General features: G+C 38.8%; 2 protein-coding genes across 4 annotated transcripts; one reads left to right on the forward strand and one right to left on the reverse strand.

Moving 5' to 3' along the window:
• Nucleotides 1-5,863: 5,863 nt before the first annotated feature.
• On the reverse strand, nucleotides 5,864-20,881 carry LOC121910816 (vascular endothelial zinc finger 1-like). Of its 2 annotated transcripts, none has more exons than XM_042432157.1 (5): nucleotides 20,765-20,881; nucleotides 13,074-13,819; nucleotides 8,954-9,023; nucleotides 8,670-8,832; nucleotides 5,864-8,369 (listed from the first exon to the last, which is right to left on the reverse strand). In XM_042432157.1, exons 1-5 carry the CDS (start codon nucleotides 20,795-20,797, stop codon nucleotides 8,011-8,013), a joined length of 1,371 nt encoding a protein of 456 aa, XP_042288091.1. In that variant the 5' UTR covers nucleotides 20,798-20,881; the 3' UTR covers nucleotides 5,864-8,010. The 2 variants fall into 2 exon arrangements, with proteins under 2 accessions (XP_042288091.1, XP_042288090.1); XM_042432156.1 differs by having other exon boundaries at nucleotides 5,864-8,372; nucleotides 20,765-20,879.
• LOC121910817 (gap junction delta-2 protein-like) lies at nucleotides 8,807-25,074 on the forward strand. Of its 2 annotated transcripts, none has more exons than XM_042432159.1 (2): nucleotides 8,807-8,862; nucleotides 23,913-25,074. In XM_042432159.1, exon 2 carries the CDS (start codon nucleotides 23,915-23,917, stop codon nucleotides 25,031-25,033), a length of 1,119 nt encoding a protein of 372 aa, XP_042288093.1. In that variant the 5' UTR covers nucleotides 8,807-8,862; nucleotides 23,913-23,914; the 3' UTR covers nucleotides 25,034-25,074. The 2 variants fall into 2 exon arrangements, with proteins under 2 accessions (XP_042288093.1, XP_042288092.1); XM_042432158.1 differs by lacking the exon at nucleotides 8,807-8,862 and adding an exon at nucleotides 23,128-23,307.
• The last annotated feature ends 955 nt before the right edge of the window (nucleotides 25,075-26,029 follow it).

Genomic DNA, 26,029 nt, shown 5'->3' on the forward strand with positions numbered 1-26,029 from the left:
ACTGAGTAAAAATACAAAATCCACACATATTAACTGAATTATTCATTCAAATATTTAAACAATCACAGCATACAAAACTGCTTATATTTTCATTTCAACTGCAATTTAATCTAACTTTCTACAGCAGGAAGCCTTTAATATTTACACATCTATAGGCTTATGGAATAGTTGACAATGCCAAGCTGTCTTTTGGTAAATAACAATAACAACGCAATAGAGTAAACAAATAGAGTTCATTTGGAACAACAGCAGTTATGTGAACATAACAACCAGGTAATGAAATACCCCTGTTATTACAAATATAAAAAATAAGTAATAAGTAAGCATTCTTAGTATATTTGCAGTGAAATACAATGGTACCCTTATGTGCAATGGTACCCTGACTGGCAACTCCAAGTAACAACCACATGTGTGAGCAAAAGGTCTTCTCTGAAATCCCTGAACTTGTGTGAAGCTGACAGTGTTGCTCTTTCCTATGAACAAGTCTGATCCAGTGCAAAATCTGAGGAAAAAGAAGAGGTGCTGACTCTCTATGGTATGCACTTACAACTTTAGCAATTGATCTCATGATCTTTCGTGTGATGTTGGTTGTAGCTCTTGATAGACTGCTGCAATCCCTTTCAGCTCTGATCTAACAGGTGCGAGCGTGTTGCTCAGTTCAGTTCAGTTTTGGTGAGCAAGCTCCCTCAAGATTTGCTCAGTGTTATCTGGTATTGAAAGCCTCCAGCAGTTGTGAATATCCATGATTTCCAACAATTTTTCTTGGTCAACACCTTCAAAATCTGAACGACAAGATTCAAAAATCACTCGCTCAGACTCTGACACATATTTGCTCCAGAAATACAGGTGCAAGTTTTAAAGGAAGGTATTTCTCTTTTTGCCAGCCAAATGCGATTATTCAGCCTACACTTTTCCACTCTTGTTTACCAAAATCGTGATGTAGGTATGGCACTTTGAAGCCATTTCCCATAGTGCACTGCTCAAAAAGTCACTCCAAAATTCTGACAGTGCATCCCCCAAAACACATCCATCATCCACATCCTTTTCAAGCTTTCCATCTGGATGAATAATTTCAAAGTAAATGTCATCCTCCATGATACTTTCCTCAGTAAACACTTGAATAAGATCAGTCCATGATGATGAAGAAGAAGGTCATTTTCTCCACTCTTTCTCTCTGATTGGCTTGTTGCTGCCACATATCCATGGAAGGAGGCAAGGGTGATTCATGAGACTGTTCCTGAAAGAGAGGCAAGGTGTCATCAAGACCGCAGTACTCCATCCCAGAGATGCTTTCTGCGTGGAAAGTTACAATGCCACTATCCTCTAAAGCATCCACAAGGTAATGTTTCATGTTCTGGCAAACTAGAGGCACCAGTTGAGTAGCCTGTGGTATAAAGAAGGGAAATACTCTTACTGCTTGCATTTGCAAATACTGTCCCGCTTCCAACATTGATGACATTTGAAGTATATATTTCCACGGCATCTGTTGCAGAGAAGTGTCTGGAGAGTGTCGATAGATATCAGGTTTATCATGTGTCTTTTCACCTTCTCATGCAGTTGCATCACTTTTCTCCTCCTCCGGATTTATTTCGCTGGCCATGTCTCTCTTTTTGGTTGTTAAACAGAAATGTAAGAGAGATAACTTTGTCTTTTCATACAGTTCCCTTACTGTTATACTATCCTTTTCCTCTTAGCATTTTCCTCTCTGCATTTTTTCCAGGTGGAAAAAGTGCAGACTGGAAAATGCAGACTTTTCAATGAAGTTCTATTTTTCATCGTCCTTCGGGACACTCTCTTTTCTAGCTCTCCCAACCTTTTTAGTGCGCACCTGCACAAATTCCCCTTCTCTGAAATGCGTCCATCCGAACTCAGTTTTTCTCTGATTCTTCTGAGCATTCTTTGGAGGGGGTTGATGCTTTCTCTCAAACACATGATCAACTTCGTTTCTTGAGAACTTTCCTCTAAGTTGCTCAAAGGTCTTTGACTTGCGAGTGCTGGGTTCTTTCTCTTTCTGTCTGCGGTATCCAAAAACAGCCAGTCAATCACCATAAGATGGCAGGTGCTCTCTTAGCCGGTCATCTGTCATGAGGTGTATGACACTGGAATCAATCTAAAATATTTCATGAATTCTTAGGTCAAGTGCATTAAATTATAACAATGAACAACCTGCATATACAGCACCAGATATTATTTACAAAGCTCCTCGTAACTTGGGGTTTTTAATGTTTATGTGTGATTTGTCAAAACTAAGCATTTCTTACATTAACTACCTTCTCCTGTTCCACTCGCTGTATGTCTTCCTCAGGCACATACTGTGACCCTAACTAGTCACTTAGCTCAACCGTCTTGTAACAGTTCAAACAAGACTAGGTCAAAACCTAGTATATGGCTGGGTCAATGTTTGAATTTGCAGCCACTTTTGAGTAAAAAAAAAGTTAAATGCAGTTGCAAGAACAATAATTTCCTCTCATATCTTGGGATGTTTGTTTTGGAAGAGAACTTATTTTACTTCTAATTATAACTATTCTAATTATCTGTTAACTCTCCCTCCTCTTTCATCTGTTTCACTCTGCATTGAGTGTTTTGTCAGAGTGATTGTGTGTTCTCCCTCATGCATCTATGCACCTTTTTTCTGCCTCTTTCCCGGTTGATGATCATAGAGGCTATGGTGGAAATTGTAAATGAAAGTTATGATAGCATTTTGGGTGCAAATTCAGGAGGCTTATCTCTGCCTGGTCACCACAGTTACAGTCAAATCAAACACACCTGCAGAGCAGCTGCCCTACACTAAACTGATATAACAGCTTCTGAGTCATGTTTTACCCGCAAGACTCGTGTTTTAATGCTGTTGTTCATCGTTTGTGATGTGAAAACGTCAAAGAAATAAATAAAAAGCTTGCATCATGGTATTAGCTCAGTTAAAAAATCCAAATGCAAAGCGGAGTGTCTCTCCTGCCTGTTGCTGAATTCGCTGCCAGCCGGAGAGTGGATCACACTGGACGGTAGAAGAGGAGGCAGGAGAGATTCTCTTATGTGTCTGTTTAAACAGGAGTTTAGCTTACTGCACTGCATTTAACTCCAGAGCTGAGAGCATCAGAGCTCGGAGCTGGAAACGTGGTCACTCTGTGTTGCTCTGCTGTCCTCTGCTTCCATCATCTTGTGCTGATTCGAGCAACGGCCAGTGGGGAAACTCCAACACTCAGCCAGCTGACCAATGGTGTAACTTCCTCACTCACTCACTCACTCACTCACTCACTCACTCACTCACTCACTCACTCACTCACTCACTCACTCACTCACTCACGGACAACCATGGTTTTAAGGCTGGTCCGTGGCTGGTCCAACCACCTCTGCACCTCTGTTGAATAAAATCAAAGCTTAAATGTGACCTTAAATAAATAAAATCTGTACAATTGATTTTTACAAAATCTGATGGTATTCAAGCATCTTCAAACTTTTCTCTTTTAACTATGCTTTAAATACTAATTTTATTATATTTTATTTTTCATTTAAAATTTAAAATAAGTTTCTTCGTTTTCTGATTTTCTAAAGCTGCTCATTGATATTATCACAAATTCAAAGCTTTAAAGTGGGTAAGGGGGCATAATCACTCCGTTTGATCTTATTGTGAGGCAGCTTATGACAACATTGGACAGTACCTGTAGTGATTATAGTCTATAACAACATGTTTGGCTGGATGTTGAATCAATTATCAATAAAATACAGAAGCCTAGAGTAACCACAATGCTATTTTTTGTAAAAAAAAAAAAAAGAAAAAAAAGAAAAAAAAAGAAAGAAAACCAATGGTTAAATATGTCATGTGCACATTTATATACTTAATGCTCTGGATTTATTTCAGAACTATGTAGCAAAAAGACATTTGTACATAAGGGTTATTATTTGACCCAGCTTGTATTAATATTTTATGGTACAATTAGCTATTATACTGACTTCATTGTGTGTTGATTCATCTCAACACTAAACATGTTATTACATGCAAACAACTTACAGTTGACTATTTTTACGTCAGATATTTTGGGTTGTTATAACATTCCCATTGGGCTTTTCCCTCTTTCATGCACATAAGTGACGTATTAGCTTTACTTTTGTTGTGATTAAAAACTGAACCTGTAACTGAGACAAACACTCAGTGATGGAAACAGAGCATTTAATTCTTCAGTATAGTATTTTGTTTTATTGCTACCTTGATACTAACATGGTGATAAAAGCAATACAACGAGAATGACAATTAACAATTAACTATTATGTGTAATCTTTGTGTTATATTTAATTTGTGCCACTGCTAAATAAATTACTGTCTGTGTAACCAAATATTTCAGTCACATTGTATATTTTAATGAGGCACCAAGATATTTTTCTAAACACCTCCGGGTTACCAGAGATCAGATGGTGTTGTGGCCTGATACAGCGTGAATGACTTCATAATGACTTACTATGAGGATATTTTTATTTTAAAGGCTAAGTTTTAATCTTATTTTTTTCTTTTACTGGTAGAAATGGGTTTCGATACAAACCTGACCATCTGCTCCTTCTGTACCAAAGTATTACTGAACCCATCCTCTTGTACTGCATCACCTGTTTATTTCACCACACTCACCCTCACCAGTAGAAACAAGCTCCTGAAAATCACTAACATACCTTCTAAAATAATTGACCTCCCGACTCCCAACCAGCCAGCCTTTATTGACACTGCCACCACTCGCAGAGCACTGACCTTAGCACCCGACCCTGCCACCCCCTCACCCAAGCTCCACCCTCCTCCCCTCTGGCCGCAGATACAAACAACCACTCTGCAAAAAAAACACGCTTTGGGAGGAATTTTGTGCCCTCAACAATCACTGCCTTAAATAGCCTGGGCACATTGTAACAGACTTGTGTTGTTGTTGTTGTGATGCTCTTGTTTGCTTATATACTGTTTTGAGTGTTTGATTGTGTACAGACTGTGAAAGCAAATTTTCTCTATAGAGGACAATAAAGAATTAATCTGAATTAATCTGCGGCCTCTCTGCTCAATGTGTGTGTGTAGGTATGACTTAAGTCACTTTCAGTGACAAACACCAGACTAAAGACCAGTTGATGGGGACAACTTGTGCAACTAGGGACAAAAGCCGTGTCCCCATTGGTAAAATGCTGATTTTTGGGTGAGTGGTTAAGGTCGGGGTTCGGTTTAGGCACATGGTGGTTGTGGTTAGGTTAAAGTTTTCCAGGAAATGAATGTAAGTCAGTGTAATGAGCGGAGCCTTGCCCTTGGTCCAACACCTACACAGGGAGCAGAGGAGAGGCTGCAGCAATGACACCAATTCCCATTCGCTCACCACTAGCTCCAGTAAGCTGCTTGAAGCGGAGAAAGTGCGCATGGTTTGCGTTCATTGTGACCATCATGTACAATGTGAAATGTGTTTGAGGCTTCATGTTTCCACATCACACTTGTCTAAGTTCAATATTGGACCAGGATTGGCTCCAAGTTGTGATGTGATGTCACAAATCATGCTTGTAGGTCTGCACCTTAAAATCAGACTTTGAACAGAATCTTTCCACTTTCAGCAGATGAATGTGAAAACAGCCTTCTAGTGTTAAACTCTGCACAGTGACGCTCAAAACATCCAACTAGGAACAAGAAGAAAACCCCTTTTTTTTAGTGGAGGGAGACTTTAAGGTATCATGTGAACACCTGCCGAGGCTGGTATTTGATGGCAACTGTTCGTAAACAGAAGAAAAAGTTTCTACTCTACACACTGGAAATGCTCTACCAAAAAGATACTGTTAATAGCAGTAACACATGATCCTATGTTTTTGCAGTTTGCGGTGCTTTCTTAACACTGAATATTACTTGATACATAAACACATTTGATAGTTTTCTTTTATTTAGACAACCCAAATAAAAGGCACATAACATTGCGCATGTTTAAGTAATAATTTGACAAACATACATTTTAAAAAAATGTAGGAATGTTTGACCTTTCTGCTAATCAGAAAGCCTAGCCTCTCATATATACAAAATTACCATTGTTAATGTTCTAATACAAAAGATTTATAAAAAAGGTTATTTTATCTTTCACATCTATTGTAACTACCATATCCTTGGAACTAAAATAGTTTTGTACAAAGATATACATTCAACTGCTTTCACAAGGGTCCTGGAATTTCCAATTCATATTTTTTTTCCTTAAAAATAAAGAGATGTTCAATTCCACGAGAAATGTTCAGTTCATCACATTATTATTATCGTATCAAATTTGGCAAACAGGCTATCATAGTGTATCTACGTAAATGCATAAGAACAAAAAAAAAAAAAAAAAAAAAAGCTACACTAATATTTTGTTTAAAACAAAAATTGGGAAAATGACAAACATGCATATTGCATTGTTCAGTATAAACTGAATCAACTCAAAGAGCTGCAACACGGTTGAGATAACATGGCATTCATTAAAAAAAAAGCTCTGTTCAACAGCTACAGTGTTTGGGATCATGCAACGTCAATCTCGTCCCATTATTTAATGGTTACAAACTTGCATTTTAGCAAACTTGTCCAGTTCTCAGCCACATCAGTTAGCAGCCTGACACTGAACTGGACTTAAAAGGAAATGTAAAAACGTATAGTATGTATGCCATTGTACAGTAAATTATTATTTAAATGGACGGCTACGTTTAAAATCAATTCTTGGACTTCTTGTCCCTGATGGAAGTCTTGTCAACTCTTAAAACCACAATGCCAAATCATTCAGGAAATCTAAAAAGGAAGATGGAGAAGTCAAGCATTAAGATACATGGTAGATATACTCAATTTAAAAAGGAGCCAAGTTCGTGAGTAATGGGCTTTTGTGTGTGTTTCCTGAGTGAAGGGTCCTTAGTATCGTCTTGGGGCAATCACAGATAAATGATTCAAAAAAAAAAAAAAAACAGTGTACAGAAGAGTCAGACAAAACAAATCAGTCACCATGATGATGACATGAACAGCCTGAAAAAGCTTCACTACAAGGCCAGGCCTTTTCCGTGTTCAGCCACTAGATGGCCTCAAGTGTAGGCTGGCTAACCGAAACACTCGAGACTCCAATTTGATCTTTGATAATACTGCTGTTCACCTGTATGTAGGATATGCTTTCAGTGCAAGACTCGTTCCATTCTGCCTTCATGGAAAAAAAATGAACACTACCAATAGGCAAATAATAACAAACCTTTGAGATTCCATACAAATAGAAAACAAAGTACAAATATTTCATAGTCGAGAGGACAGTGTCGACTTGAATGACAAAAGCAAAAAATTAAAATGCTGACATGAAAATACATTACTATGTCAACTGTACAAGTTAGTCACTGTACCTCAAGAGCATACCTACTATCTGAGAAGATAAAGAAAAGCTATAGCACTGTGAAAAAATATTCTTCAATGCAAATGGAAGCTGCTGTCCCTTTTACTAGACTCATTTCCTATAACATTAAATAGTGATTAGCAGGCTATAGTTAAAAAAAAACAAAACAAAAAAAAACAACATACAAAGTAACACCCAGAGGCTTTGGGAGAAAACGTGTAAAACGTCAAAAAGAGCAATTTATAGTTATTGCTTCAGTCTATTTCTTGTCTCCCGTTTACAAAAGCACATGTGGGTTTTTCCTAGGGAGTCCTCAAGGGTGCTTGAGGAATCGTCTCCTCTCATTTGTCATGATACAAATCACAGTTTCATCATTCTAATTGACTACACTAAGTCTTACGGTTGTCCTGATTTCAACTTAAGTCCTACTCGATTTCTACTCAAGTGTCCTGCATCTCATGTCAGTCACTTAACATTAGTTGGGACGCAGCTGTGACTTGGGGGAGCTCCTACCAGCCGCACAGCTCGTGTAAATACAGTATTCACTTCGAGGTTTGATGAAGTAAAGAGTTCAGGGATAGAAAGAGCTGGGCTCGAGGTGCAAATAATGAGGACCGGAGTCTCTTGTTTCACTTCATTTTCCCTTTCTTTCTGGCCAGTTCAACGCTCTCTCTCCTCTTTACCAGGGTGGGGAAGAAGGCAAGACTTGGGACAGGAAAGGCATGCTATCCACTGGCCTCATGGCGATGTTGAGCGGACCGGCTATATTCATTGACATGGGGGTCGTTATTGCGACTGGGTGGGCGATATTCATGGGTGCTGTGGCGGGGATGTTGACAGAGGCGATGTTGATGGGCCCAGTGATGGTGACTGGGTGCTGGAGGCTGACTGGGGATGTGATGTTGACCGTGTTGGTGCTAATGTTCATTTGTGCGGCTATGGTGACGGCATTGTTGGAGTTGACCCGGTTCATCGCCGTGGTGATGGGGGCCGAAATGGTCACAGGTGTAGCCGAGGCAGAATTGCAGACTTCGTTACCTTCTGGGAAAAACACAAGGAAGAGTATTCAGTTTTTGTTCTGCAGCAACTCAAATTAGTTGGTCATTGGTAGGAGATGGAAAGATGTTTTCAAGTCAAGAAACTGGCATTTTGTTAAAAAAAATAAATATGTAAATAAAGAGAGAGAGAGAAGAATTCAAAAATGTCTGTAAAGCTAAGATCAAGGAGCAAGAAACTTACAGACAAGATCTTGGTTAGGGGTATTGGCATGATATGATAAATTCTGACTGCACACTTGTGATGATAGCAGTATGTGTTTGGCTGACAGATGTGAATTACCTTTGTTACAGGAGTTAAAGTTGGTCTGTCCATGAGTCTTCAAATGGCTGGTGATGTAGGCCGCACTGAGCATCTTCCCACAGATGCTACAGGTGACCTTGCCTTCATGCCTGATCATGTGGGAACGGAGTCTGTCTTTGGTGGCAAAAGCAGAGGTACAGGCCTGCAGCCGCACAAGCAGACAGGGTCAAAGGTCAGTGGAGTACAACAACAACAACAACAACGGTCTTAACAATCCTGATGATAATCACAATAATTAGATGGAGACTGACAATGAGGCTTACCGTTACTTGACATTTGAACGGCCTTTCTGAGGAATGCACATGCTTCACATGACAGCTCAAGTGGTCTGGCCTAGAGGAGAAAAAAAAAAAACCCACAACATTTAATCTTTGTACAGTGATGCAGTGAGCTCTATGAGTTTTAGGTGAGTTATGCAGTATGGTGTTTTGATTCTGTACTCTCATTATTCACACGTGAAGCCCAGACTGTCCATTTGACTGCGTTTCACTTGTAGCAAACTTACAAGAAAAGAGCTAGTAAAGAGTGATATGCCAATTTTGATAATTATATTAAATTAAGTGATTTGAATGTTAAAAAGTGATTTGATTTAACAGAAAACCACTACATATTCTCAAAACACAGACAGTGCTACTGTATGACAAATAGTATGTTGTCTGATACAGATGTCTAATTATTGTGATAACAAGTTAAATAATCTGTTTCTTAGGGTATTTACATTAGTTTTACATTTACTTTACTTGTGATTTAATGATAGTAGGACAATGGTAAAATATTTTACTAAAAATAATTGTAAAATACACATAGAACTAAAATAAAAGAATTACATACTGACATAGAAGCGCATAAAGCCTATATGTAAAGCCTAATGTAGGACTAAACATTACTAGTGCAGTGTTTGCGTAAGCATACTGATGTGGTCTATTAGCTTTGATAATGAGGGGATGGGCACTAAAAAAAAATCCCTTAAACTTCAGTCAACGGCGGTTAATTCTCCATGATCAATCGTGCGTGAATTAGTTTGACCTAGTTTCAAAAACGCACCACACTGAGATGGTCAATTTTTTTTTACATTTTACACTTGTTTTCTCCGAGTGAATCAACAGTTTAGCTTTACAACTACAAAACTAATTATTTTCCTTGACATTGCTGACAGAAATATGAAGAGAATGTTAAGAGAATTTCCAGTTTCCCGCTAAAATACTATACTGAATCTCTCTTGGAGGATTAAGAGAATATGTAGGCCATTAAATTAATTCAACTTCATTAATGCCATAGAGGGACTGAATTATTGTATTTCTGAATACAGTCAACAAACTGTGAGAAAGTATTAAATGCATGTTTAAAAAAAATATGTGGATCAGTCTTTGACCAACCATGGTCCTGAATAAGCTTCAAGACTATAGACTATAAAAAACAAACAAACAATGTTGTCTACATTACATAGTTCTCACTGAACTAAAGCACTTGGCTAGTTCTTGTACGAATTTATATTTTTACATAAATCTGAAAAAAAAACCCAGTTCAAACACTTGTGGGATCCTTATATGTTGTGTGTACAAAATCTTTGTGGTGCATTTTTCTGTTAAGCTATTAAAACTGAAAAGTAAAACTAACAAACATGGATGGCTACATATTCAACAGTGTTTATCTACTGTATGATTTACAGAGTATACTGCATATCATTGCGAGAAAACTGCTCTTTGCCTCTTGACCTTTACAGTGAAACTCCAACATTAACAAATTCTACTTGGCACTGATCCTCCTCTGTCAGCTTGTTAGTTCTAGTGAAGCTGTGAGCTGAATCATGTTAGAAGTGCCATAATGGAGTGAGTAAGGGCTAAAGCGTTGGCAGCTGCTCCCAAACCGGAAAGTTTCATGCTGCTGGATTTTTTTTTTTAATACAAATGAGGGAGTCAAGTGGAATCTTCTCAGTGGTGCCATGAACCGGAATCTGGTTTTTTCTTTTTCTTTTTTTGTCCGACTGACGAGGAGAGCAGACTCCAGACAGTGCCTGCCTACAGATCTGGCTGAGTGGCAGTGACTCAGTGCCCTGTTATTCAGTCCCCATTCTCACTTTCCAGTATGCTGATGAATCCCTACCCCACGTCACTGTGTTGGAGGCATGCCTGAAACTGCCCAACACAGCACAGTGCTAATGTTACAGCTTGGCCAGGGTATATTGCTGATGTTTTTGTGTAAGTTGTGTTGCAGCACAAAAACTCTTCAGGTGTTATCAATATTCTCTGCTCACTCCATGCTGATTTACATAAACAGCATGTTTCATAAATCCAGCTCATTAAAATATAGTGAAATAGTTTTTTGTGTTGATAAATCTACATATGAGGCCATCATGAGACCTTCTTGAACTAAAATATTTATTCACTACATAGTAAATGTGTTGACCTGAACATTACCCCATGGTTCACTGAATTCCCAGGGGAAAGAGACGCTGTGACAAGCTGGCGGGAACCGCGAAGTGACAAGTGACGCCTCCCCCTCCTTTGATACTCTACTACCACTGGTGCTCTCCCATGTGCGACTGTTTTAACATGTGGTTGAAATGGCGTGGGGGGGGTGGGGGGGGGGGGGGTTGAGGTGAGGTGGGGGGTCAATACAAGTATGAATCTAAACTGCTTAGCACAACTATAAATAAGAAAACACAGCCACTGGGTTGCTACATGGACAGAAGATGGCCATGAATAACTCAAACACCACAGGCTGAATCATTCACACACACAAATCATGGGCTGCTATACAAGCAGTATGGTAGCAGTTCAGTGTACTTTTGGTAAAGTGAAAAAATGTACCACCTGGGAATTGCATTCTTTGTATTCAACGCCAAAAAAATGATGTAATGAATGATGGAATGCATAAAAGATGGTCATTTTAAAGCACATAAGGTTACACTACACTCTAACAAGCAAGTCCTTTCTTTTTACTTGAAACACAGACAGGACAATTTTTTTTGGACAAACAAGCAAGTAGTCAAAATACATGTTTGTTGGTATGATTCTTAAGAATTTGTTGATCATATTATTTGGAAATTCCATGCAGACAAGTCAAGACTTTTCTTTGACCCTGGAATGCAACCATCAGAGGGTGAAATTACTTTCTGTCTCCACTCCCATAAGAATAAATTAGATCTCAGAAGCATACTTCCTGTTTACAATAGCCTCGTTACATGTTGTTGCTTGTTGATTGAAAGCATATGAATAATCTAGCACAGTTGTAAAAGCAACCTTTTTTGCATTTGCCCCAATTTTCTCACCAATTTAGCATTTGCTATTGCCACTGTGAGCAGTCCCTGTTGCTGCTGATCCTATTAGTCACCAAACACTTCCTCAGACACTCATACAGACGGGTTTCAGACAAGTTTCACTGGGTTAGTAACGGCCTAGACATCCTCATTTAAGAAACAGCAAACCAGAGGCTAGTGCAGTGACGTGGCCATGAAAGCTAGCTGTACTCCCATTGGTAAGCCTGAAGCAGGTTTGCAAAATTAGCTGGATAATTGCAGTGAGTAAAACCTTAAACAGCTACTTCACTTTAATTCTACATATTTGAGGGGTTGGATAGTTTTAAGAACTATTTACTGTCATGAAAGTGGAAATTTAGGAGACTTCAGTCCACTTCAAATGGCTTTAATGGTTGCTAAGACTTGCTAGGACTTGCAAAAGTGTCGATTAGTCGATTGGCAGAGAATTAATCGGCCACAATTCTGATAATTGATAAACAATTTCAGTAATTTTTCCAAGAAAAAAATGGCAAAAATTCACAGGTTGGACTGTTGGCTGGACAAAACAAGACATTTGAATATGTCATCTTGGACTCTGGGAACTTGTGATGGCCATTTTTAAAAATAATTTATAAACCAAATTATGAATCGAGAAAATAATCAGCTGATTAATCAAAATGAAAATAATTGTTAGTTTTAGCCCTAAAAGTATGTATCAAAATTGTGTACCAACAGCTTTTTTTACCATTGTACCTTTGGGTCTAAGAGGGAACACAACAACAAATTCCACCACCTCAAGAGCTATAACAGGAATATACAAAGACATTTGAAACGGGTAATGTTATCTCCCCCTGAAATCTGTTGCCAGCACTTAACAACCATCCACTGCTCAGGGTCTGACAGTCTGGCTCTGTATGGCAGGTCTTTCTGGCAGCATAAAGAAATAATAACTGTACATGACAGATACTTAAGGGAATCATTTCACCTTTTCCCCACATATACTGATAGTTAAGACAGCTACTGAATAAGTAAGTTTACATTATGGTGGAAAAAAGTTTATATATTTAAAAGAAATACCACTTATTTCACTTGATCATCACTTACAATATTATAAAGCTGTTTAACCGTAATTGGATGAACCTTACCTGGAAAAGCCTTTCCCACACACGGAACACACATAGGGCTTGTGGACTCCTCCGTCATGAGAGCGAACATGGTAGGTCATTCGGTCCTTCCGTTTAAAGCGTTGCTGGCAGATGGGGCACTCAAAAGGCTTTTCATCTGAATGGGAGAGCTTGTGGCGATTCAGATGGTAGACATCACGAAAGGCCTTGCCACACATCTCGCACCCGTGGTTTTTCTTGACAGGTTTGGCGGGTTTCTTGGTGACATTTTGTTGCGGTATACTGCCCATTGCGGATGATGTCATGATACTTGAGGAAACGGAGGTGGTTGCGGTGGAGAGGATGCCTGCTACTGTGGAAATGTAGGAAGGGTTGCCGTTGTTGTCTCGTGGCATGGTAGAAATCATGGGAACCATGGTGGGGGCTGTCTGGGCAGTCTTCTTTGGCCGTGACACCATCTTGATACCGGTGTGGCTGGACTCATGGCGTCGCAGGTGGTAGCTGTCGCGGAAAGCCTTGTTGCAGTAGCCACAGACGAAAGGTGTTTTACCTTTGTGTTCCTTCTTTATCACAGGCATCGGTGGCCGTGCGCCTCCTCCACTGGCCACATTGTCTTTGAGGAGATCCAAAGCGCTGGATGGGGGTTTCTGATCTATTTGGATGGGAAGGATAGGCTTCTGGTCAATTTGTTCAGCTCCTGCGTTAAGAAGAGGCAGCAGGCTGTTCTGGGCCACCTGGTGCTGGTGGTGGAGGGCTTCATTGGCCTGCTGATGAATCAAACATAAACACACAGATTAATGTTTGGCTGAGACGAGATGAATTCCAGACATGTAAACACTAATTGACTGACTGTTTAGTTGACTACAACAGCGAAAGATGATGAAAGGTGACCATTTTCTGTAACACAAAATTGTGCACATTAATGTCTATTCTACACTGTATATAAAATATACACATCAATATTGGGGATTGCAGTTTGAAAACAGTACAAACTCTACATAAGGATTACCACAGTAAGTGTTAATGACAGCTGTACAACCACTGGAACTTTGTTTGGAGTCAACTGACAAGTGCATGAGAGCAACAAGGGTTACTAAGACGTTACAGAATACGAAATGGACAAAAACAAATTGGATCTGTTATTAATGAGGTTGACACAGCATGACATTAATGCTAAAGAATCCAAATATACTACATGAAAAATGATCCCATCATTTTGGTGCTGATTCATCATGTGACTGCAAAGCAAGCATACCAAATTAGAGGCATAGCAGAGTCCGGTTTAACTGCCAAGAAGGCTCTGAACAGCTGAGCCTGTTCCTGAGCTCTGTAGCTGCAGAGCTCAGGAGATACGGTGAAGTGGAATTGTGGGTCAGTAAAAAGGAGTGAAGTGCACTACAGAAAAATACAGGTCACCAAACTAGACAAAACAGCATGGATTAAAGTGGCACAGCGGCTTACTGGGTATGTGGCCTCTCCCACACTGTAGTCTTGGAGTTTTGTAACTGCAAACCACTCCTGACTACTGCCACAACACAAATAAGGTGAAGTGGCTGGGTGCTACTAGCAATAGCAGCAACCAGTTGTTAAGTAGGGTTTCCCTCATTTAAGTAATCGAACCTCCCAGCTGAGGTGGTCAGACACAATTTGCATCCCTTGCTACAGACATGACACAAAACAAGATCAATTTTTCCAAGAGACTCTGCTAAAATAATCAGGCAGCTACAGCTAAAAGTGATTCAGTGCATTTTGCTTGGGAATGTCTTGCACTGACGAGGAAGGTTAATGACAGTTGAGCAATTGGAAAAGGTTTGTCCCTTCCAAACAAGTCTAAAGCAGTCGTCAAATAGTTTTATTTTAAAGCTGAGTCACAGGAATGAAATGCTGCTGAAAATCACGTAGCAGACAATAGTTTCTGCAATGTTGACCTAGGGACTATCCTGCCTACATCCATCAAAAATTAACAGAAGTAGACACAGTGTTGCAAACCAACCATCAGCAGGGACAGATGTTAACAGTAATTCATTCATTTCTTTTCACTTAGATTCCTCTATGATACAGGCTATACTTGTCATAAGAAAAACAATTTACTTTACTACTTCTGTTAAAGCTGCTAGAGATAACTCTGCTGTCATCTCTCTGATAAAGCCAGTATTTTTTTCATATCATACCTAAACATAAAAATTGTATCACAGTTAATGCTGTTCTCTCGGTAAACGGACACAGTCAAGACGACTGTGTTGTCAACTACCAGCAAGAAAGGCCAAGGTGAAATGCTTGACCTTTCCCTTTGAGGTTCAATCATCCATCGAAGAAGGCCAGCCAAGAAAGGAGTTGCAAAAGACGAGGCAGGGGATAGAAAAGAAAAATGAACCACACAATGTCCTCCTTATGTCATCTAGCCTATTGTGAAAGACACAAATCTGAGCAGTGATGCACTCGGGCCTCAGCAGGGGAGCTTTGTATGCTCATCTTCATTGATTTGGCTCATCTATTCATGAGACAGGGACATTGTTTATCCACACCCCACTCAGCTAAACTAGCCGTCATTCCCTCATACGCAATGGGACCTGGGAACTCATAGAGAATGCCACCAAGCCCACCCATCCATTTGTCTAAGCACCTGCTCACACTTGCCACCTTCCAGGATTAGTCATCATCATGCCAATGCTAACTCGTCCACTGGCACACCAGGGGAGGGTGGGGAGGGGGGTTGTGTGGGGGGGGATACCAGCCGGGAACCCTCTTTGTGAAGCTTGTGAACAGCAGACATAGCCACTGCAGACAGCCTGGCCCCTATACAGAGGTGCAGGGTCTGTAAGCTGCTGTGCCTTCATGCAGCTCTGACCATTTTGACACAAATGCGCTCTGACAACTGGGGCTGCTCCCTCATAAATAACATCAAAATGGAGGGAGTGTCCTGATGGCTCCACGGGCTACTGTTAGACTTGAATTGATCTCATGGTTTGAGTCAGATTATGCACTGTCTTTCCTCAATCTTTTGTGTCACACTCTACAGCTGCTTGCCGTCATCCCAGTTTTTACTGAACAAACAAAAAAATATTAATTGATAACATAACAACTGAAGGAATATGGGGAGATCATACTGCGGGAAACAAAACTCAAAACATATTATTTTGTTTTTCTCATACATGTTTTCACTAAGTTTATCAGTTTGTTCTAAGCTGTTCTACAAATTGTTTACAAGTTCCGAAATTCTTGGCTGCTGGTCAGTTTGCTGAGTTGACATAGCACAGAACATTACTTTTGTAATGTTTGCAATCCTTCTGGATTTTTTTTCATAGCCTGTAAAGCTATGCAAATTCTGCAGGGATTTGATGCCTTGTTTGTTGATGCTATAAGTTGCAAACAGGGACATTTCAGTTTTGCTAGGAGTGAGCAAAATGTTTTTTTAAGGGATGTTTTAAATATGAATTCCTTCACCTGGTCTTGGACTGCATCATATGTGGAGGATGATAGCCATTTCTAGGCTTCTCACCATGTCACCCTTTTCCCAGAAACACTGAAATCAATGAGCCAAAACCTCAAAAAAAGTGAAAGGAATTTAATACAACATCCCATAGCAAACATTCTTGTCAGGAACAGGGAATAGATACAAACAGCTGAGATGTACTGCTGTTTAAAATCTGTGAAACATATTTTACTTGGGAGCACAAAGAGCTCTCTTGATGCAAGGAAATAGCAAACACTTCTTAAATTACTTGCTTGTTCTATTCATTCAGGAATATTGTTTGTTGGTTTAGAGCCTGGATAGAAAGCAATAAAACTCACTTTCCACCCTGCAATAATCAGAGTGACAGGGCAATAATGAAAAACTGGATACTCAAACTTAAAATCAGTCATGTTGAGCAAGCAAAGAACTTTTTAACTGTTACCTAAAATGTTCCCCTTTTTGCCTGTATTACCACTGCAGTTAAAAACACACGTAGTGATAAGAACACCTGGTGAGTGGTCTTTGTAACAGTGATGCAAAACACCGTTTGAATCTGAAACATAATTTGTATCTGTGCTATGCAGTAATATTCACTGATAGTCCACTGTTATCATCTTTTGTTTGCTCAAACTAAAATTTTCAAAAAAGGTGATTGTTAAAAACATGTATCCAAAAACTTATGGAGCAGTACAAGATATGACACATTAAATATTTCTTACTGACGCTATTTACTATTTCACAAGGTGTGTTCTTACTTTTGTGCCATCGATTTATCATAGAATTTAATTGAATTACCTCTGCTCAACTCTTATTAGACTGCCTTGTTTTACTGCCTACTAAGGCTACTGACAGGCGTGTTGATGTTGAGTCTTGAAAGAAGCCTGTGCTTTTCTATTATGGCACTATGTTTACTGCTGATGTTTGAAGCTACATTCATTTATATATTTATTTACACAGTGAATCCAATTACTATGTGTAAAACAAAAAAGGTTGCTTGTTGTGACCAAACCTGTTTCATGCAAAACAAGCTGTAATAAAAACCCCACTGTACACCTAGCAAGCAAAGACTAAGGCTTGTTTTTAGGAGTTATTAGAGAACAAACCAGAGATGCAATGAGAGTGAATACTGGACTTACATTTGTCATGTGGCTAGAGACACGACTATGAATGAATAATGTTTTAGTAGGTAACTGTTTGCTAACATGTTAGCCATAACAACTTTATAAGCCTATGTTGTGTTGGCAATGCATCTTTCAGCTTGACTTAATGTGTTTCTGCCTCTCATTGCAAAAAAAAAAAAAAAAAAAATCAAATTAAATGTCACTGCAATGTGAGTGTGAATATCCAAATGTAATTGTGTGTAAGAGGATTAACATCAACAAATCAAATTTGGCTTCCAAATTCAAGGTACATCACAAACAGCTGTTTTTAAACCACGTCTTGCAGTGGATGTTTCCACTGAAGCCAATAGATGAGTCAATCTTTCAGACATTGAACATTTTCTGCACAGTGTGGCCACCTGTTGAACGTCATTTTCTTAAAGAACTTGTAGATTTACCAAAGTATTTAGAATGAATGGATGCCTAACACTTTTCATATATTTTTTTTGTTATTATAATGTAGTGTTTTTCTTGAGTAGCTACCACAGTTTCGAGATAAAGCCAGAATGGAGTTTCAGGCACAGAAGGGTTATGATATGACTTTCTGTGGCTCTCACTTTTGGGCCCTCTTAACCATGGTCCTTCCTGTTACTTTACATTAGTGGTGTATCACTGTACAAGTCAAACTGACATCGTATATATCTTATTGCAAGAAAATACTACTACTAATACTAGGACATTTGATATACTACAAATTTGTAAAAAAAAAAAAAAAAAAAAAGGAGGGAGATACAGCTGTATTGATGGCAATACCCAAGCTAAGTTACACAATATGGATAATTCAAAACACCTGAATAATATATAACAGTATAGTGAGATTGTGTGTCAATGCAATACCTATAGGTAATAGGTAACATGGCAAAGAGCTTTAAATCTAAAAATGGTGCGAGGCATGTGGCAGTAATGCTCTTCTTACATCAGGTGCCTTCATAACAGCACACAGGTTTACACAAGATTGACAAAGTAACAGCGTGAGGTACATAATACATGCAGGGCTTCTGGCTAGATGCCAGATACTGCAAAACAACCACACCGCCCATCTGCCTTTTTCATCAGGGAGACGTAGTGCTCAAAGATGTGACTAAGTGGTTGGTCTCTAACAGCAGAGCAAAATGTTACAAATGCCACAAACAAGATGACGTACATCAAAGGATGTGATACATATCGTAACTTTTTTTTTTTTTTTTTTTTTTAAAACATTGCACTATTTATATTCTTCCCAGCTCTTACTTGCCTAAAACTAAGCAGGGCTAGTGATAGCAATGCCTGATAATTAATGTTAGCTTTTCAAGACCCATAACCACTTATTTTTGGAAGCTTCTTAAATGAGAAACATTAAAAAAGTCCTCTAACATGTTTGTTGGTTTAAGCTTCTCTGTAGCAATTCTACCAACTCCTCCTCCTTTAGACTGCTTCTCCAGTAAACTGGTAATGATGGCACACACCTTCAGGTTATTTAACTTTCCTCCATGCCTCATCACCGCCTTACTCCATCACAGTGCTTCCTCTACGCACCAGTTCTACACATTCTCATTAACGTGTTTACTTGATTAGTTTATCAATACAGTAGATGGCAAGTGATAAAAGTAAACATGTCATGTTTGTCTTATTATTTGCTGATAATGGCAATGAAGTCAAAGATCATATAGTCACTCATATCAGGTTGCATGAAAATAATAAACTTGCTTTACAACCAGCAACTCTGTCAAACATTTGATGCTGTTTTTCTAAAGATAAGAACATTTATTTTGTGAATGGTACTGAATTGCTGCAAAGTTCATTGAAGAAGTTCTTCAATGAAGAGTTCATCACACCCACTAAACGATACTTGGGCATAATTCAAGGATAATACACACATAAGCCTTTTCAAGATTTGGGATTACATTTGAGACAGCAAATTAGCAATATAATTCTATTGACGAGTTATATTTTGATTAAAACTCACAAAGTGATTGCGTTAAAATAAAAAATAAAAATCCGCAGCAACACATTTAATCATCAGAAATATCGCCTCCCCATGAAGACTCGTTTTTTTTTTTTTTTACATTTTTCATGTGCACACCAGGCTTGATTCTTTTAGGCTAAGTAAGGCCAGAAGGAGAAAACATTTCATTCATTTCATTGAACAATAGCCTTCCATGTTAGCACCCAGTGAAAACCATTAAACCGTGGCGGATATCACTCTCAACAGCAGCACTCACTTTCAGGCTGAAAATGAATTTGTTATTTTGCGTCATGTCGTTGCTAATTTCAAATCTGCCTTTCTTCGTTGCTAGTGTTAGCTGATGTTGTGTGCATAGTTTGAATTCCTTTCCACGGCGGTCACCAGAATTAAATAGCCAGTTAATAAACAGGAGAGCTACAGCGCTCGTTATCAAGTCATGTAACGTTAGTTTTGCAAGGTCATCACGACAGCCTCGCCCAAATGAAGCTAAATTAGTCGGCGGGTGCGATGAAGGCAGACTAAACACCGTTAGCTAACTTGGCTAGTAACTGTCGAACCGGCTGAGGCAAGCGGAAAGTTCACCGCCGTTAGGTTATCAGCTACTGAGATTTACCAAACACACACTTATCCAACGTTTACCAAAATTACCCACTTTAAAACCCCAATTATATGTCGTATTATCCCCGTTACAGTGATAATCGTCGCCGGCGTTACATCTCATTATCCGACGGCGTCTGATCAAAGGGAAAAAAACAGGTCTGTCTCGATTGTAACGGTGCAGCGGCGTCTCCAGGCTTTACTTCAAATCATCCCGCATGTTTTGCTGGCTTCGACCTGGCAAATAAAACTTAGGAATATCACAAACGCTTCCGATTTATTCAACACAGTTCATCTAAGTAGTCGTGCCACACGAAAAAACAAGCCACATTTTTCAAACACTCGTTGAGGAGAATTGATTTTTTTGTTCTAGCGTCATTCCCAAAGCCTCACAGCTGGAAGCCTGGATTGATATATACCATTGTTTTTGCTTGGTTACTTGATCTTGGCATTACTCGTTTAAAAACTGGTTTTACCGCAAAGATATTAAGTGCTTCCATTGTTTAAGGGCTGTTTCACGAGCTACCCCAGTTTCCCTCCTAAACAGTCAACTTACTTGAAAAAGAAACGTACTCCAGCTCGGCTCCATTTCCACACTTAGTAATTCTGTAGGAAACCTACAACAAAGCAACCAAACATGGCTGAAACAACTTCCGGTAACCTCAAGGGTTGTACCACTTTACACATTATACAGGTGGGGTTACAGATAGTGTGTTAAACATTAATTCGTGTAATTGTTTATGTGGCTTATAAAAATATATGGATAAATAAAGACGGCCAACTTGAAAATATTTTCTGAATCAGTTTTGCGAGAGGTCCTCTGAATTGTTCAATTCCTAAACACACAACTAAAGTTATGTAGCTGGATTTCTAAACACCCCCATGTATGAGTTTCCGCTCGTTCTGTGAGGGGCATTTGGTATAGTCGACTACTGTCGCATGTGGCTGCGATGTGATTGTGTGCAATTACACTCCATTTGTTTTTAGAAGAAAATTTGAAATTTGAAAGCGGTTAATTGTGCATAAAAACGTTTTGCCCTCTTTTCTTTTCCCCTTCGAGACGTGTTTCATTTTAAAAGGTGCTGGAAGTAACCAACGTGCATAACAATTTATTTCATTCATGGGATATGGGGATGAATGAAAACGACAGAGCCTATAAATTGCACGTATTGCCTACAGTGAACTGAAATAACATACATTCAATCTCATCTTTGACGGCGAATACACCACATATATTCAGTAACCTAAGATAATAAAATGTATCTATTTTCTCGTCATGTCCGGCTACTGCAACTCTAATTCTCGCAGGATATGAAAGGATATTTGTGCATTTACCACATTTGATTTTACTGAGATGACGAATAAGCATTTTTTGTCAGGTGACATTTAAGATCTAAGGAAGAATACATTTTCTAATGTTGTTAATGAGCTTTTTTATTAAGATTATTGTAACAAAACATGTAAGAAATGTTCAATTCAATCACTTAAAAATGGGAATTGACACTTTTTTGAGTATCTCAACCATATACAAAACATGAGTTAATGTAGACTTTAAGTGAATTCATCTCAGGACCAAATGCAGTTTTGTCTTTTACTGTGTGTATATCATTCATTATCCAACTGTTGACTTCATACTAATGATTAACTGACATGTAGGGGACTCTTACAGTAATAACTGATATGATCACAATGGAAATGAATCATAGCTGTCTTGGGATTATTCTGTTGTTTTCCCACCTGTCTCAAATATATTTCACACACTGGACTTAAGTTTAGTCACTTGGTGATATATATTACAATACACTCCCCTTATCCTTTTCCTTTTTCTATCTTTGCTGTAAAATATCTTAATAAACTACAAAATAATCCTTCCAATTCAGCTAATGATCAGCTGATGTGGATAGAGCAAGCAGTTTCAAGGCAGCAAAAGAGTGATGTTTAAAGCAAGTTACCTGGGTGTCACCAAAGCAACAGGCCTCAGATTGCTTGTCAGCACCAGACAATGTACACAAAACACACTGAGGCAACTAGCAGGCCAAACATTGTTAAATTTACATCACTAGAAGAGGACCACTGTATAGGTAAATAAAAGCAAAATAATATTCCAGTGACAATATTCAAGTGTTGTAAGTTATAGAATCATAATAATAACATCATATGAGTTAGCTAATCCAGCACAGTTATTACGGTGTCTCAGATGAAGTCTTTAAATCGAGTGACAAGTTTCCTCTAAAGCACGTGCAGTCAGGGAAAAAACTAAGTATGAATGAAATTCAGTCTGAGCACCACACTTAAGACTTACAGTAAGTAACACTCTTAGGTGAATGAGAAACACTTTTTCAGAAAGTGAGAAAAGCAATGGTGAAAGTGTTAAATGTTATGAGTAAGATTTCAGAAAAGTGAAAAGGTGGCGGCAATTCTTAAAAATTCTGACTCAGAAATTAGTCAGACAATAAGTAGTTTCAGGCCCATGACACAGACATAATGTGTTAATATGATAGTGATTAATTACGACTAAATGCCATTTTAAAGTTACACACTTAAGACCTTTCAGTTGCATTCTGCATTCACTCAGTTCATTCATGCAATTCTTGACATATGGAATAGTTAAATCTTATCTTTTATCATCAGGGATCATCTATATGAAAATTGATTACAGTGCTGTGTGGATTCTTTGCATTATGTTTTGAGGATCAGTAAAGTCACTTAGACCAAAGTATAAAAGTCTTCTGAGAAATCGAGACTTGTATTTCAACTCTAAAATTAAAGTGGACACAGATCCATGCATGAACCAGTATTGTGCACACTTTTTCCAGTACGTTCTTTGAACTCTCTGCTCGTCAGTGAATGGCTGTTTAGTGAAGGTGCCCCCCATTGTACATTTAAATCTTTGTCCCACTGTACATTGAAAGCCTTTTTTCACATACAGTGCAATGAATGTTTCAGTTAGAGGTATGGAATATGTGTGGTCAGCCCGTTCTCCCCTCACCCAAACACGATAACGTCCAGCAACAGGTTCCACTTGAAAATACAGTTATGCAGATTGCTTCCTCTGATTTATTTCCAGCTTTGGATAAGGACGACTCCGATTCTCCAAAGGTAAGCTCCTCCGTGATAGGAAGACTGAGTCAACAACATAGAAGTTGATCACGTTTTTAGCTTGTTTTCCTTTGTAATATGACGAATTTCACAAATCGCTCTTGAATTAGGAGTCGAGTTTATGTATTACTTGAAAAATTATTATGGAAGTCTTGAACGAATAAACTTATGTATAATATGAGAAACTGCTGGTCAGTTACATTTTAATGTACTATCTGCCCTTATATACTGTATGTAAAATACACATAATGAAAGAATACTGGTTAATAACTATAGCAGTTTTCCTTCTGAAAAATCCATAGTGAAAAATTACAGAGAAGGTTATGCCAGATTGTGATACGCACTTGGAAAGCTACTTTATGCATTTTTAGTATATTTAAAGGGTATTTCTAAGTCAATATTTCAAAACAAAATATTATTTGAAAGTCTTACATGTGCAAACACTTCTGGTTTCATCCGCCTGCTTCCTTGATAAGACTAGTGAGTAATGTTCATGGCAGGAATGGGAGGCAAGGGAGAAAGGGAGAGAGACCAATACAATCAGTTATTAGTCACCAATGAAAACATTCTTCCTGACTATTTATTGTTAGTATGTCTTTCCACAGAAATGGGAGACTGGTCCATTCTTGGCCGCTTCCTAACGGAGGTTCAAAACCATTCCACGGTCATTGGGAAGATATGGCTGACAATGCTGCTCATCTTCCGCATCTTGCTTGTGGCCCTGGTTGGGGATGCTGTCTACAGTGATGAGCAGTCCAAGTTTACCTGCAACACCCTTCAGCCTGGATGCAATAATGTCTGCTATGACACTTTTGCTCCTGTCTCACACTTGCGATTTTGGGTCTTTCAGATTGTTCTTGTCTCCACACCTTCTATTTTCTACGTTGTCTATGTATTGCAAAAAATCACCAAGAATGAAAAGACAGACATTAAGAAGGTTGAAGTTGTAACCAGCTCCTCGCCTGCACTCAAGAGGGACAAATATATAGAAGGAGATAAGGAGACAACACTGGAAGTTGGCAGTCTTTATAACACCACCTGTAACACTGAGGACTGGAGCTCACAGGAGGATGAGTGTGAGGAGAAGAGTCAGCTAGAAGAAGAAAAGAGAGAAGTAGGAAAAGACCCCACCCAGCTTTCCAGCCAAGTACTACTTATCTACATCATACATGTTTTGCTGCGCTCCATCATGGAGATAATCTTCCTTATTGGGCAGTATTACCTGTTTGGATTTGAAGTCCCACATCTTTTCCGCTGTGAAACCTACCCCTGTCCACACCGAACTGACTGCTTTGTGTCTCGAGCAACAGAAAAGACCATCTTTCTCAACTTCATGTTCAGTGTCAGTCTAGGTTGCATCATCTTGAACATTGTGGAGCTGCATTATCTAGGCTGGATTTATATTCTCAGAGTACTGTTCTCTGCATGCTTCACATGCTGTGACGCAGATAGTAACCCTGTGCAGGAGGTGGAATTATATTCTGACAGCAACCCACTGCTGCTTGAGCTCAAACACTCTTTACGTGGCAGGGTCGTCCTGCAGACCACCTCTACCATGTCCCGGGACAAGAGCAGTGGTGTCCCAACCCAGGCCCCGACCATCTCCTTTGAGACAGACTCTACACTGGAGTGCACTTCGAAGAGAAACACAGATGAAAAGGAACGCACCAAGACCAGACCGTTCAGTATGCCCAAAATAGGAAGAGGCAAAAAGTCATGGCTATAAATTCTTTCAAACTATATTTTTCTTTTGCTTTATATATATTTCTTTTCACCTTTGAATGCACTTGTGTATCTTAAAATTGATTTATATTGAAATCTTTTCAGGACGGATCAGTTTAAGTAAGCTATGAATTTAGCAACTATTAAGAGTTCCGTGATAACACATACAATGTCACGGGCAGACTGTGAGCGATTCAGTGTTTCTAGCCTCAGAAATTTTCAACTCTGTAAGTGTACTCAGCATTAATAAGCTGAAACTTTGGAATGATTTGGAGATGATGCAATTTGTTTGCCATTCTTGGTTTATCTGGTGGAAAATAACTGTAGAGGGAACCACTGATATAAAAATGTAGTGCAGCATTTATGAAAATGTTTCTGTAAATAAAGTCAAATTAATGTATTTGCTGTGCTTTATGCATACCTTATGTCTACACTTCCACTACCATTGTTAAAGAAACAAGGATTATATTATATTATATTATTGTCTAAAGATCAACAGCTTCATACTGGTCTGTTAAACAGCAATGCACAAAGATTCTGATTTGGTTTAGCTATTCTCATTGTTTTATCCATCCAAATTTTGCAGCAAAAAGCCAAATTGAAACACCCAAAACAATGGAAGGTAACTTGTATTGTAACCTGTACAATACCTGTGCCATAGAGTGGGACAAAAGGCTTTATATTGCCTACTGTGGCCTGAAAAACCTTCTTGCTGTGCTACATGGCAATTATGTCTCTGATAATATGTGAAATCTTCTAGAGATGCTCACATTTTAGAATCATGATTTGAGCTGAAATTTAATTAATGTAATCAACAATATAAACTGGTATCACACAAACATTTAAAATATTTTTTTTATATTATCAAATGTAAAATCCTGGCAGTATTTACCTGTACCTGTTCCAGTAAGTGAGGAGACCAGGAGGGGTCACTGCTGTCCGGTTTACACTAATGTTGCCTTCATGTGCTGTTGGAATGACTAAAATTTAGAGCATTTTT

The sequence above is a fragment of the Thunnus maccoyii genome, chromosome 13, assembly GCF_910596095.1.
Source record: "Thunnus maccoyii chromosome 13, fThuMac1.1, whole genome shotgun sequence".
In the NCBI taxonomy this organism is placed as follows: domain Eukaryota; kingdom Metazoa; phylum Chordata; class Actinopteri; order Scombriformes; family Scombridae; genus Thunnus; species Thunnus maccoyii.